Raw genomic sequence first — 14,286 nt, forward strand, 5'->3', positions numbered from 1 at the left:
CTACAGTTCCTCTTTATCCAGGCTTAGAACATGCTAGCCTAGGAAAATGCATAATCCCCCCAAAAATCTATTGCTCCATGTGTGTTTCACAACTACCCTGCCATGATGCTTTTCAGCATTTTTATTTGCATTGCCTTTCAGAGATCCAAAATGTGAAAATAAACATTGCACCTGAAAAGTATCAGCAATATTTTCCTTACAGACAACTGCAGTGTGGTGTCCATGCTTCAACACCTGCTCTGGCTGCTACCTTGTTTCTGGGCACAATTCACTGTGCTGGCTATGACTCAATACATGATTTGGGATTGGTTTACCCGAAAGACCATGCTCTTTCATTTGAGTCTGTATGCCCCAACATCTGAAGCATGTTAGGTAGGTGCCTGAGACAGGGCCTTCTCAGTGGCTGCTCCCACACTCTAGAGCTCCTTGCCAAGACAGGCCCATCTAGCCTCATCCCTGATAATAATCTACTGGCAAGTGAATGCATTTTTATTCAGTGAGACTTTGGGTCTTGTGTTTGGATTGCTGTAAATGTTGCCATTTGATCACCTGACTGTTCTTATTGGCTATGTTAATGTTTTGCCTGTTTTTGTTTTCATTTTTACTTTGTATTTTACTGTTAGCTGCCTTGAGCATCATTTGCTTAAAATATGGGGTCCAAATTTAATAAATAATTGTGTGGCCATTGCTTTAGAACCTTTGACCTTCCGAACATTACTGAAGTAAAACTCCCATCATCCCTGGTCATTGGACCTGCTAGGTAGGGCTGGACTCTTAACATCAGTGGAAATACTTGAAACAGTCATCTTAAAATATCAACACGGGTAAGGGCAAAAAGAGCAATTGCTGTAGAATTCATACACTTCATTTATAATTATTTGGCCATTCACAGCAAATATAAGGCTCTGCATTCAGTTGTTGTTTTCAGAAAAGTAAAGACCAGAAAAGAACTTTTTTAGTCTTGGAATATTGGTAACTGTAGTTTCATGAGTGGAATGAACACGAGTCCCCTTCATACAGCTAGATTCTAGAACAGAAGCAGTAAGGAAATCATCATAGTTCTAGCATACATGTGATAAAGGATGTTAAGGATGATTTCTTTTTTAAAGGCCTAGGTGAATTCCAAGCATTTGCTGTCTGTCTAGCTGTTTTGGGTTTCTTTCTATTAAGATCGAATAATCACTCAAAACTGGGTACAGAAGAATGCTTGGGTCACAAGAAAAAATGCTGGAAGATGCCAATGAAAGTGGAAACAGGAACAAGAATTGCTGGTGCTCATTTATTTGTCCCATCTCCGGAAATCAATCCAGCGAATCAGATCAGTATTCACTATTGTTGCCGCTTTCAGTCAGCAAATGATACACAGTTTCCACCTATTTGCATTGCATCTCCTTTGTATGGAAATGAACGGGGTGGAATAAAGCAATGTCAATGTAATTATGCAATTTCACCAACAGCGGAAAGACAAATAATGTAGTTTGGGGCAGAAGACAAACTGCTGTGGAGTGCAAGCAACAAATAAGTAGAATGGAAAATGGTGCCTTCTTACACCCCTGATCACAAGAGACCTGTTCTCATTGAGATAGTAAACCACTGTCTTGGCTGTACTGTTTCAGTTTGTAGGTGAGGGCTTGTATGTCTGAATGGTCTTACATACAAATAAATAAATATCCTCCCACAAAATAAATGTTTCAGCCTCAAGGATTTAAACACAAAATAAATATGGGAAAGCATTTAACCATGTGAACCACCACTTGCAGTCTGAAATGGTACAGACCAGACACATCAGCATTGCTTCTCACCTCTGAGGCAGAGTGCATTTGGCACCAGTTTTCTAACCTGCTGTTAGCCAGTTAACCTGTGTCTGAGATACCCTCAGTGTGAGAAATGAGTAGAGAACAGAAACCTTGTTTGCTGTTGCTACAATCAAGGGATCCTATTCCCCTTCAGTTGTGGGGAGCACCTTCCTGCGGCAGTACATGAAGGGGCTTTTCACAGTTAAAATTCTAAAAAATGTTTTTCGTTTTTATTTTTATTTTTTTATTAAAGATTTTCTTTTCTGTGGAGTCAAGTGATGTGGCCCTATTGAATGAATAGAATTAACAGCAGCCCTCAAAACTGTTTTGAGTTGTGCTCTCCTGGTAGCACATTGTGCAAGCAATCTTATTGAAATACACACATTTCCAGCAAAGCAGGCAAAAAGTCATGTATGTAATGCTACACAACCCCGGATATTAGATTTATTAAGACCCCAGAAGTTTGGGATGAAGCACATAAGGCTTCCTTTCCATTTATCTCCATTTGACATAGTTCCTCTTGATTCTGGAGCTTCAGCTAAAACCTTTCCATGTTGCTACCATGCTAAGAGGAGCTTGACAGAAACTTAGCCAATCTGCACTGAACTTTGAAGTTCTCAAAATGTGGATACTTTGGGGATATATGTTGTGACAATGCCAGGTGCTACTCCTTAAGTGTGAACCATAGGCACATTTCTATAAAGTAAATCCCATCTTCCAGCACTGATTAAAATGTGCCTAGGGTGGCAGCCTTTGCCTTTACTAAATGTGAAAGTGTTTTCTAAGCTGCAGGAAAATATAATTTGAACCATTTCACATTATCTTTGGTCATAATTTTCCACTGGATCTCCCTGGAAAGTGGAATTTGGCTTGCTCCTCACAAATCTGGGCAACCCTCCTTCCCTTCTCCTAAAGGAAAACCTATCCTACACAGGGTGGACCTATATCTATTTATATATATTATATGTATACACCGCACTATGCTGAATGAAATTTGTTTCCAAGTTGAAACCTGCCGTCTGGCTGCCACCCAGCGCAGTTACATGGGAGTAAACCCCGCCAAAACGAGAGGGCCTTACTTCCGAGTAAACACGCCTGAAAAGGAGCGCGTCGCAAAACAAGCGCCACTTTCTTTTTCCTTCCTCTTTTTTTCCTCTCCGCCAAACGCGGGGATTGCAAGCACAGGAAGGGTCGAGCAAAGTAAAAGAGCAAGAAAAGTATTGGTAGGTAAATGGAGGGTGGAAGAGAGAAAGCGAGCGAGCAAGCCAGCCGCCGTGGCCAAAAGGGGGGATTGCGAAAAGCAGGAGACTGAGGCGGCGGCGGCGGCGGCAGCGAAAAGGAGGCCCTTGTTCGGGGCTGCAGTTGCCGCTCTCAGTCAACAGGTTGCACCGTTCCCCCTCGGCTGCCCCGCAATGCGCGCTCCCTCCCTCCCTGGACACGCGCTCTCTGCTATGCTGCGCCCGCGAGCGGCCGGGCGGGCGCGAGCGCCGCTTCCCTTTCGTCTCTCTCTCGCTCGCGCTCTTTGCATGTCTGCGGGGCGGGGGAGGGGGAGGGGACGGAGGGAGCGAGCGAGCGAGGGAGAGAGAAGGGGGAGGAGGCAGCAGCCTCTGCTGCTAGCGCCGCCGTCCTCCATTTTGTGGCTGGGGCAAAGCCGTAGAGGGGAGCGCGGACGGTGCGGCGGCTGGGAGCAGAGGAGGGGAAGGGAGGAGAAGGAGAAGGGGGAGGGCGGGACGCTGGGTGGGTGTGAAGTGCAGAAGGGGGAAGGCGGGGATGCAGAGGGGGCAGAGGCTGGAGGAGAGGCAGCGGGGCGCGCAAGTGGGGCTTTAATTAATTGAGGGGGGACAGGAGAGAGTGTGTGTGACAGACAGACAGACAGAGAAGGGGGGGAAGAAGAGGAGCAGGTGAGGGGGCCGCCTCTGCTGCTGCTTCTGGCGCCTGTGTGCGTGTGGGGGGCGAAGGGAGGGGGGCGGCTGCATTCTCATCTGCAAAGGGGCGGCAGCTTTCGCCGCCGCCCCACACCCAATCCCGTCGCCCCGTAACTCTCCTTCCTTCCAGTCTCTCTCTTCCACCCCCCCACCTCCGCCCCGCGCCTTCCAAGTTGTTTATTCGCTTGGCTCTGTGGTGCCGGAGCCATGGAAGTTGGCGGCTAGAGGAGTCCCAGCGCCCCCACTGGATAAGGTAAGGGGTGGCTTCTTCTCCATGTCCGTCTGGCTGGCTGGCTGTCGAGACGCGGCGGGGGCGGGTGGGGGCCGAGGAATGGCTTCTACTTTTAGGATTTTCGAAGGGAGGCGGAGGGCGACGGAGGGAGGGAGAAGGCGGCGGCCTGCTCCCCCCCCCCCGTAGAGGTCACCCCCCTCCGTCCCTTCCTCAGTAATGTCTGCCCGTTTCGGCTTCTCCTTACCGCCCCCCCTCCTTCGACCCGCTTCCCACCGCCGTTAAGACCAGGCGATTTGTTGCTGAGGCGCGAGGCCAGATATTTTTTTTTGGGGGGGGGGGTTGGAGAGAGAGGAGGAAAGGAAAATTGGGGGGGGGGGGAGAAGCGCTGCGCCTCGTCTCAACTTTAAAGTCGTCCACGTTAAATTTGGACGTCAGAGAAGGGGTGTGCGTGTGTATGTGTGTCTCCCTCTCGCACACACAATATGCGTGTGCGTGCGTGGGATGGGAGGAGGGGGGGTGCGGAAACTGGTTCGCTATCCTATTTCACAACCTTCTCTGGCCAATTTCAATCCCAAAAGGATGATATGCCCAATATAGTATCTCTTTTCTAAGAAATGAAATTTTGTTTAATGATAAAAAGTGCTATAATTTATTGCCCTCCTCGCCCAACTTGCTTCCAGTTGATTTGTGTGTGTGTGTTAAAAAATGAACATCTGTTGTTGAGAATCGGGTTTTGGGTTTTTTTTTAAATTTTGAAAGGCTCTCAATCCCCCCCCGTCGTGTTTTTTGTTTTTTTGTTTAGTTGACGGGGGCCCAAGGGTTTGGAAACCAAGAAGTCGTCGAAAACTCGGAGTTGGAGTTTTTGAAGCAAAGGGCTGGTGGGCGTGCCAGGCAAAATGCTCAACAGGTCCCAACACATTTTTCTTTTCTTTTCGAAATCTGCTTTTTGAAAAGGAGAATTTCAACTCAGAAAGAAGGTGCTTAGATATATTTCCTCGGGGGCGGAGAAGAGCTGTATCGTGATAGATTTTCCCCCTTTGGCGTTGCCTATCATTTAATGGCTTTTGCGTTTGTGCAAGAGAAACCTATGAAAATGTGGTAACTCCAGTTGTTCCCCTTGTCCTTCCCTTTTCCCCCCCTCAAAACTATGCAACTGTGTGCTTTTTTTAATTACATGATGGCCCTTTTTTTTAAAAGCGCCTCATGCAACTTTTGACAAGAGTAGGCTGTTTCTCTTTTGCATTATGCCTTTTTGTTTTGGCTTGGGAGAGAGCTGTTAGGAAAGCTTCCTATCCTTTTAGCACCTTTTACAGCTTTCAGTGTTTTGGGGAAATCTATGCAATGCCCTGAAAAGGAGAATTTAAAAGAAACTAAATACACATTGTTAAATTTCTCTGTTACTTTAAGAGTAAACTTTTTTCCATGTTGGCTTCAATGTCCTTTTGACACCTGGTCATTTTTGTCCTAATTTGACCTCCTGATCAATTATTGATGGGAATGCAATTATTTCTACACAAGCATCAGCAGTTTTTAGATACATCAACATATGCCGACTTTAGCTTTTTCTCCATACAAGTTGGTACAAGATATGGAAGGTTTAAAATTTAAAACGAAACTGTCTCATTTCTTGTAAGAATTTCACTATCCTCTACACTATCTTGTAAGGATTTCACTATGGGTTACTTTTCATTTTACGTTCTCCGGGAATAATATGAAATGTAGAGGATTAAATGTGTGTATTCTTCTCCACACACTTATTTTTAAATATACATGTCTACATTTTACAATCTACTATTTGAAACTGACCATGGCCTTGGACTAAAGTGGAACAACATATTTCTAAAATTGTATTTTTACAAAAACCTGGTGAAAGTGGGAGAGAGACAGACATTTGGAAAGTCACTGGTATCACCTGGAAATTTCACCCCCCAAGCAAAGTTGGTACATTAGGCAGTATTGAAAAACCTGGGTGGTGTGTTAAGTGAATGGGAATGGAAGTTGTCACATAGATTTTTTGCAAGTATGTATGCAGTAGTAAACAATATTTATTGCATCAGTGACAAATATTACTGGTATGTTCCGGTTGTGATGAGTTGATGTTATTTTTATTAGTTTAATATGCTTTTACTATAACCTAGATTGAGAAAAGCTTGGAAAAATTCCAGCCCTTTGGATGGATTGGGTTAGAAATTCATTCCAGTATTGGAAAGTGTTAATCTAATGTCTACCGTTTTCTTGAATATATGTCTGTTCTTTCAGTGTTGGCGCTTCAAGGGCTTTGGATTTGCACTATTCAAGTTTTATGCTAATGGTGAATATTTCTTTTTCTTTATAACCAGTATTAAAATAATGGAGCCCAAAGAATCACTGAAGTCCTCTGGAGGGGAGGAAGCAGGGAAAAGTGCTCACTTCCGTGACAAAGGAGGAATTGTGATGGACTTCCATCCATCCTTTAGGGGAGGAGCTACTGCCAAGACTCCTGCAGCTACGTCTCCCTTGCCTACCCCTTCTCAGTCTGATTCCAAGCAACCGCCTGCTGTGTCTGACTTGTCAAAGGGATTGGGAAGCAATGTGCCGCAGCCAGATCTGTCTAAAGCAGTGTCGCTCTCCATGGGACTGTATATGGGGGAGACAGAGGCAAAAGTGATGGGAAACGAACTTGGATTTCCTCAGCAGGGCCAAATCAGTCTCTCTTCGGCAGAAACGGATTTTAGGCTCCTGGAAGAAAGCATTGCAAGTTTGAATAAATCCTCTAGTCAGGCAGAAGGCTCAAAGGGTACTGCATCTGGGGATGTGCCTCTAGAACAAGAGTTCCCAAGCATGGCTAGTCATGATCTCACTTTAGGGCAAGGGACTTTAGCGCAAAGCCAGGTTGGCACTAATGGTGGCAACTTGAAGCTGTTTCCTGAAGACCAAAGCACCTTTGATATTTTGCAGGATTTTGATTTGCCACCAGTGTCTCCAGGAAAAGAAGCAAATGGGAGCCCTTGGAGAATGGACCCCATGCTGGATGACAGCAGCTTGCTTTCACCTCTTGGTGATGATAGTTTTATCCTGGAGGGAACTGAAATGGAGGACTGCAAGCCTCCGATTTTACCAGATACTAAGCCTAAAATTAATGAGTGTGGGGATCTGTTGCACAGCTCCACAGTGAAGTTGCCACAAGTGAAGACTGAAAAAGAAGATTTTATTGAACTGTGCACCCCTGGGGTAATAAAGCAAGAGAAAATAGGCACAGTTTATTGTCAGGCTAACTTCTCTGGGTCAAATATGCTTGGAAGTAAGACATCTGCTATTTCGGTTCATGGTGTCAGCACGTCTGGAGGACAAATCTACCACTATGACTTGAACACAGCATCTGTCACTCAACAGCAGGATCAGAAACCAGTTTTCAATGCCATTCCATCTCATCCTGCTGGTTCAGAAAATTGGAATAGGTGCCAGGGATCTGGGGATGATGCTCTTACGTCAATGGGGGCTTTGAATTATTCTGGCAGACCTGTCTTCTCTAATGGGTTTTCAAGGTAAGAGATGTTTTTGTTCTAAACTTATTACAAGGATAGTTATTTCAGCAATGTTCATTTTGTCTCTTCCTGTAGTTAGAAAGAGAATAATAATTTCTCGTGCTTGTGTGGACATTGCAATAAAGAAATTACTTTTATTAAATAAAATGACCATCAGCAGTAAAGGATGAATCATGATTTAAAATATATGTCAGGGAAATGTTAAAATAGGAATGTTAAGCACAAATAGATCTTAAATCCAAATAGTTCATGCAGAAGGCTTTCTACAACTAGCAGAACACTTGACATTTCATTAAAATGGTATGTGCAACATGCACAGCTTGGTGAATTCCCATCATGTTGTGTTGTGCCTGCTTTGGTGTAGTAACTGCAGCCTATGAAACTTTCAGCTCTAGTGTTCAAAGTAGGATTCCCCTCCGCTTTACCCTTGATCAACAGTATTTAAAAGAGAAAAGATAATATATTATGTTTCAATCTACATTTTGGTTACCATTGAGAAATGAATCATAGGAAGACTTTGTGTTGATAAAAAAACATAGAGTAGTCTTTCTTGATAATGCTAAATGTGGAAAATATTTGGAGCAGAAATTTTTTAAAAGTATGTTTTCATTCCAAGTCTGTATGAACAGAAAATTTATCCAGAACCTCGAAATGTGGTGATAGCAACTTACATTTTTTTCATTGTTGCCTCTCTCCCTTTTATTTTAAACTTTCATTTATGCTTTTATTTCAAGTGATTTAAAGCCTGCACCTTGCTTAAAAAAATTATCCTACATATTGAAATTGCCTTAAGGCTTATCTGAAAATCTTGATTTGTTCTGCATTCATACTTTACAAAATGGTATACAGGTTTTTATTTTGCATTTGATCTGGGACTTCCCTTATTACACCTGGATGTGCATATGCTGGTATGCATGGAGCGGTAAGACATTCTAGGAATTCTGGGGCATGCACCAAGCTCCTGTTCCTTATAATGTCCTATTTTCAGTCTTGCCCATCGATTCATGCTGCAGGGATGGAAAGGGAATCTCATTGTGAGCACCATACTGTACCTCTTCACTTGGAATGTTTGCGAATAGTATGTTTTGTTTTATGATATTATAATGAGCAACAGTTTGTACTGCATGTTTTTGGAACATTTTTGAGGAATTTCTTCTGAAGAAGAGGGGACTTGTTGCTAGGCTGCTTTTTATCATCAAGTTACTTATACAGTTACTACAGTAAATGTAACTCAAGAAACACGGTGAGAAACTCATGAGACTTAAATACTGTAGATACTGTGATTTGAGTTATTCCTTTTGATAAGAATATGGAGGGGAGAATTAGATATATTTTTCCAATATATTTTAACATGAATGCCATGTAAAATCTATAAAATATGCATTAAATGGTAAACTTGTACCTAGGAGTTTTTTTTGGGGGGGGGGTGTTTAGTGGTAATATTTATCCAACTGATGGCATTGCCTGGCATGTCTGAAATTCTTGCTTGTGAAATGCTATGCTTTGAAATATGAAAGCCAATGATTGCTGACTTCATTTTTAAGCCATCCCAATCTACCGGTATTTCTGATATTTAATTTAAACGGTGTATTTAGAAATTGCTTTTATTTCAGATTGTTCTGCAGTTTATTTATAGGAAAGCAGCACTAATGTATACATAGTTCAAGCAACAAATACGTTGTTCAGAAAATGTTAAACTGCTTGCGCAAGCTCCTCGGGTCTCCATAGTGCTCCTTCCTTCCTTCCTTCCTTCCTTCCTTCCTTCCTTTCCTGCATGGAATAGGAAATGAACTAAAGACTGGCTTATATATGTGAATCAGCACTCATTGTTTGTTTGTCTCCTATCAAACCATGATAGTGATTCAAGTATGAACATTGGTTCACCATCAGTTTGCTAGGAAAAAAGTGTACGTAATGACAGCTCAGCCTCTAGTTTGTTTCCTCTTCCACGTGGTGGTGGAGCACCATGGTACTTTTTAGCAGCGTACACCAGCACACTACATGCTTGCTTCAGTCCTAATGATTTAAAGTGACATGCAAACCAGGCCAAAGATCCTCATGGCACTTTAAAGGCTGACTAATTTAGGACGGCAGGAGTGTTTCTAGGCTGGAATATATTTCATCATCCAGAAACTTTGACTAGGATTTGCTCATGACATGGCCATCTAACTCCGATAAAATTGACATAGCTAACAATAGTTATACTTTTTAATGCTGCACAGCTGAACTCTTGACTAATACAACCTTTACAACAAAGTGAAAATTAATTATGTAAAATTATGAAAATGTTTCTTTTGTAGGACATTGTTGAAACAGTGAATGTACTTGACTGGTTGACATTTATTCCAATTAGTAGTTTATTCCAATTGGTAGAAGAACTAAAGAGCTCTACAAAATCAATAGCACTGTTTTGATGAATAACTTGTTTTTCAAGTGGGACGTGCATATTGAGCTAGTAACTCATACTTTCACGTTTTTCAGCATGATACAGTTGCAATTCAAGTCCTAATTACCTGGGAATAAATCACATTAAATTTAATAGAATATCCTTTTTAGTATAGGCTTACATGGTTAGGAATATAGTCTACTGGAGTGGCAGTCTTTAACTAACTGCTCACACATTTTCATTGGCAAGGCTGTAAGTTAGGGGCACAGTTTGATTTGATATTTGATGGAGAGCTATTTTGTTTTTGTTATAATACTATATTAGGAAATTTAAAAATAAAATATTAAATATGGTTTTATTCCTAAGAGCTTACAGAGCATTTTATTGGTTTAAATGTAAACACTTCAGACATCATGCCTACCCCTCATTAAGGATGCTGTAGTTATGGTTTGGTGTGATGTCAGATTAACAACTGTTTTAACAGTAAGCCTGCCTTTAAAGGCAGTTCCACCACAGAAAAGAAACACTAAGCAAATGGAAAGAGAAAACCTATAGTAGCTCTAGACCGGGGTAGCCAACATGGAGCCTTGCAGATGACGCAGGAGTTGAACTTCCATTATGCTAGACCATTCACCATGTTGACTGGGACTAATTGAAGTAAGGAGTCCCAACAATATCTGAAAGGCACCAGTTGGGTACTGCTAATTTAGACTAAGCTGTGGCCTTTAAACAACAGTTGCTGCAAACAGTGGTTTAGCACCTTTTTTAACTGAATTTCAGCAGAAATATGAATGTCTAGGGGGCAATAGAGGGGCTGTTATTTTCCAGTTTCCCCTCTTTCCTATTCTGAAGTGTCTCAGGTTTAAGTAATTGTATTTCATCTCCGTGTGTATTGTTGCAAGGATGATATTAAAGGTTTTAGTCTGTTGAAATGGGAAAGCCATACGGTAGGATTACAAACCAAATAAAAAACCATGGCTTGCAAAATAATGGCAAAAAATAGTTTGTACTAAATGGGAAGCAAATAATTGAAATGGAGAAAGAATAAGCCTTCAGATGGTGGATTGACATTGTGCGTGAATGAGGTTCTGCAGCAAGGATAGTGCTCTCCAGAGTTTGTTGGAGTACAGTTCTCATCACCTGGAGCAAGGATGGCTAGTAGTCAGAGATGATAGAAGTTATAGTTCATATGAACACCACAGATTCCCCATTTCTGATCTATACAGCAAATACTAATGATTGTATATGCATTTTGGAACATACCTAGGCCAGTCTGCTGAAAGAATAAACCAGTATCATTGTGGAAGTATATAGCTAATCTGTCTGTTATTAAATATACTTTTTAAAATTTCAAATACAGCTTTCATTTTAAAAGATTTCTGAAGGTACCTCCAACTTGCTAATTACTAGTTGTGTAGATTTCTGCCACATGTGATGTATTATTTAGACTTAACATTTCATGATTTGATATCTGCTCTTATATCTCGCGTGCTTCTCCATGTATTATTTAATTTTTTAAAAATAGTTATTCTAGTCTGTCATTATGCTTCTCACTTCCTATCCAAGCACATCTGATTTCTCTTGTAAAAGTCACTTTGACAGATTCATTTTGGAGCCCTTGTGAAACCTGATCAGATGCATGTTTTCTCAGAAGTAAAACTGGGCCAGTTCAGGCAGAAACAAACCGCAACAACCCTTAGGGTCTCACACTGTCTCTTATCTTCTTTCATTGCAGCTGTGATGAGACTGAGAGCTGCAGTATGTTTTTTTGATTAACTGAAGTTTAATGTTCAGTTTAAACCCTAAAATGTGTTTTAGACTATGGTTGATAACTAATCTTAACCTAATGTCTGACATTGACTTGTTTCATACAAACCATTGTTTCATTATGTTGGTTTTGCACAAAACAACAAATTGCAGTTAATTAAAACTGGGACACAAGCTTCCAGTGCCCTCTTTGCAGTTGTACTGGAGGGGGAGGAAACATGCATGAGCCTGAGAGTTGCTGGAGCTTTTCCTACCACGATACACATCTTACTGAATTAAGTCTTGCTCCCAAATAAAAGTGCAGCCATAACTAAATCTAAATGAAGACTCTTGTGGCACCTTAAAGCCTAAAAAAAGAATTATATAAATTTCATGGACTGTGTGCATGCTACAATAAATCTGTTAGCAGAAACAACAGTCTTTTGATACTGCAAAGGCTATTACAGACATGAGTGCCCTATGAGAAGTTGTTACATAGTTTGTAGGTAAAGCAACAAGAGTAACTGCTATAGTAGGTTTCATGACAGTTGTTAGCCATTTGAACTCTTTTAAGAGTTGTTGGTGTTACACCCATGTTGCTCCATGGCATGATAAAGCCTGAAGTGGGCTGTATAGAACACTCAAATTCAAGATGCATTTCCATTCCAATGTCATTCAGATGTTGCTTAACCACAACTTCCATCAGCCCCAGTAGTTAATAATAATAATAATAATAATAATAATTTATTTGTTGTTGTTGTTGTTGTTGTTGTTGTTCCCCGACCATCTGGCTGGGTTTCCCCAGCCACTCTGGGCGGCTAAATAACTGAAGAGCACCAGGGTTGGGAGAAGAATATTCAATACCACTTAGGAAGAATAAGCAAGTGTATGTGTGCGTGCGTATGTTTATATTCAAAACAGTATCATTAATATCCATTTAATACCCGAAGCTTAATACCAGATTGGTATTGCCTAGTTTTAGCAGGTGAAAATCATTTCATGGAAGTCCTAGGATGTACAGATTTGCATTTAGCCTTTTATTTGTGTTGTATTCTAGATGTGCTACTTTGTTTGCCAGGAATTCACAAAAGGATAAGGGAATGCAGAGAGACAAAATAGTGCAGATGGAATGTGCACTGCTATGTGAAAGAGGCACAAAGTTTTCCCAAGTTAGTATTCTATGCATGACAACTGCCTGAAAATGGCTTCAACTAATCTGAAGGTTTGTAGTGGATACTAGAGTGGTTCCTGTGTAAAGACAAACTAAAACAATTTGTTCTACTATGGGGAGCACCATTCTGGTATCTGGATTTTGCCTATCAAAACTAAGCATTTAATAATTTTCGTTTGGAGATTGTGACTGGATTTTCCAAATCCATTTAATCAAACACTTATACAGTGGTACCTCTGGTTATGAACTTAATTCATTCTGGAGGTCCGTTCTTAATTGGAAACTGTTCTTAACCTGAGGTACCACTTTAGCTAATGGGGCCTCCCGCTGCTGCCCCACTGCCAGCACGCAATTGCCATTCTCAACCTGGGGCAAAGTTCTTAACCCGAGGTACTACTTCTGGATTAGCGGAGTTTGTAACCTGAAGTGTCTGTAACCCAATGTGTTTGTAACCCGAGGTACCACTGTACTTAATCCTATAGGCTCTACCATGGCTCTACCTTTGAAATAAGTGAGGCATGTCTTATATGTAGGAGCTGGCTACAGTATAATTTTGGGTTATTGTTTTTGTTTGTTCTGATCACAACTAATAGAAAGCACTGCCTCTTTTTATCAGCAATCTACTAATCCGTTTCTCTGAAGCATAGGTATTTGAGCAATTGCAAGGGTACATGAATACAATCAGGAGGGTAGGGTGTTGGTTCACCCAGAGTTAGGTATAAATTTGGTCAGTAGTTTTTTCTGATATTTTTTAACAATGATCTGAAAAGTTGGTACACGTTTCATGACACTAGCCATTGATTTATTGACTTTCAAGCATGTTTCTCATACACTGAGAGCAAAATTCTCATTTACTAATTTTACATTAAACCAGGTGAGAGTAGCCGATGGGTCTCAAACCCCTGCATGCTCCAGCAGATTGTGGGGGTGATACCAATAGTGGGTCTAATAGCCAAGAAGACCTTTCTGCACATGCTGTAGAGCAGGCATGTCCAAAATCCATTTCGGGGCCTAGTTCAGCCCCTGTGGCAGTTTATTTCCTGGGGTAAAATCCTAAAAAACCCTCAACAAAACAATTTCAATCCTAAAAGAAGCTCAACAACTCCAACCCTTAAAAAAAAGCTCAACAACTTCAATCCTTAAAAAGGGTAAAAGGGTCAACAACTTTGGTCGGCCCCCACGGCCCTTCACTTTATCAAATCTGGCCCTCTTTGAAAAAAGTTTGGACACCACTGTAAGGGAAGTGAGGGCCAAATGGGTAGCCCATCTTGGAGAAGGAAGAAACTGATCTTAAACCTCTGCTGCCTTGTGAGAGGTCTCCAGGAGAATATAAGACTAAGAAGCAAAGCTTACACAAATCTGCAGTGGAGTCCCTAAGATGGTTCGATGGCGCCTTGTATGTCTCTGTAGCAGACTTAGCCCTGTAACTGCCCTCAGATTAAATATAGTGGACCCACCACACAGTACACCAATTAAGCCAATTTATACAATTTACCACAGGCTATC

At 41.5% G+C, this 14,286-nt stretch overlaps 1 protein-coding gene across 3 annotated transcripts in view; it reads left to right on the forward strand.

Moving 5' to 3' along the window:
- Nucleotides 1–3,829: 3,829 nt before the first annotated feature.
- NR3C1 (nuclear receptor subfamily 3 group C member 1) overlaps nucleotides 3,830–14,286 on the forward strand; it is a 52,294-nt gene continuing 41,837 nt past the window's right edge. The window contains exons 1-3 of one of the 3 annotated variants that reach the window (XM_079967960.1): nucleotides 3,830–3,974; nucleotides 4,756–4,930; nucleotides 6,293–7,477. In XM_079967960.1, the coding sequence (XP_079824086.1) occupies nucleotides 6,303–7,477 (1,175 nt within the window). In that variant the 5' untranslated portion in view covers nucleotides 3,830–3,974; nucleotides 4,756–4,930; nucleotides 6,293–6,302. The remainder of the gene's footprint in view (nucleotides 3,975–4,755; nucleotides 4,931–6,292; nucleotides 7,478–14,286) is intronic. The other 2 variants (XM_079967958.1, XM_079967959.1) reach the window with 2 other exon arrangements.

The sequence above is a fragment of the Podarcis cretensis genome (genome assembly GCF_951804945.1).
Source record: "Podarcis cretensis genome assembly, chromosome: 2".
NCBI classification, from domain to species: Eukaryota; Metazoa; Chordata; class Lepidosauria; order Squamata; family Lacertidae; genus Podarcis; species Podarcis cretensis.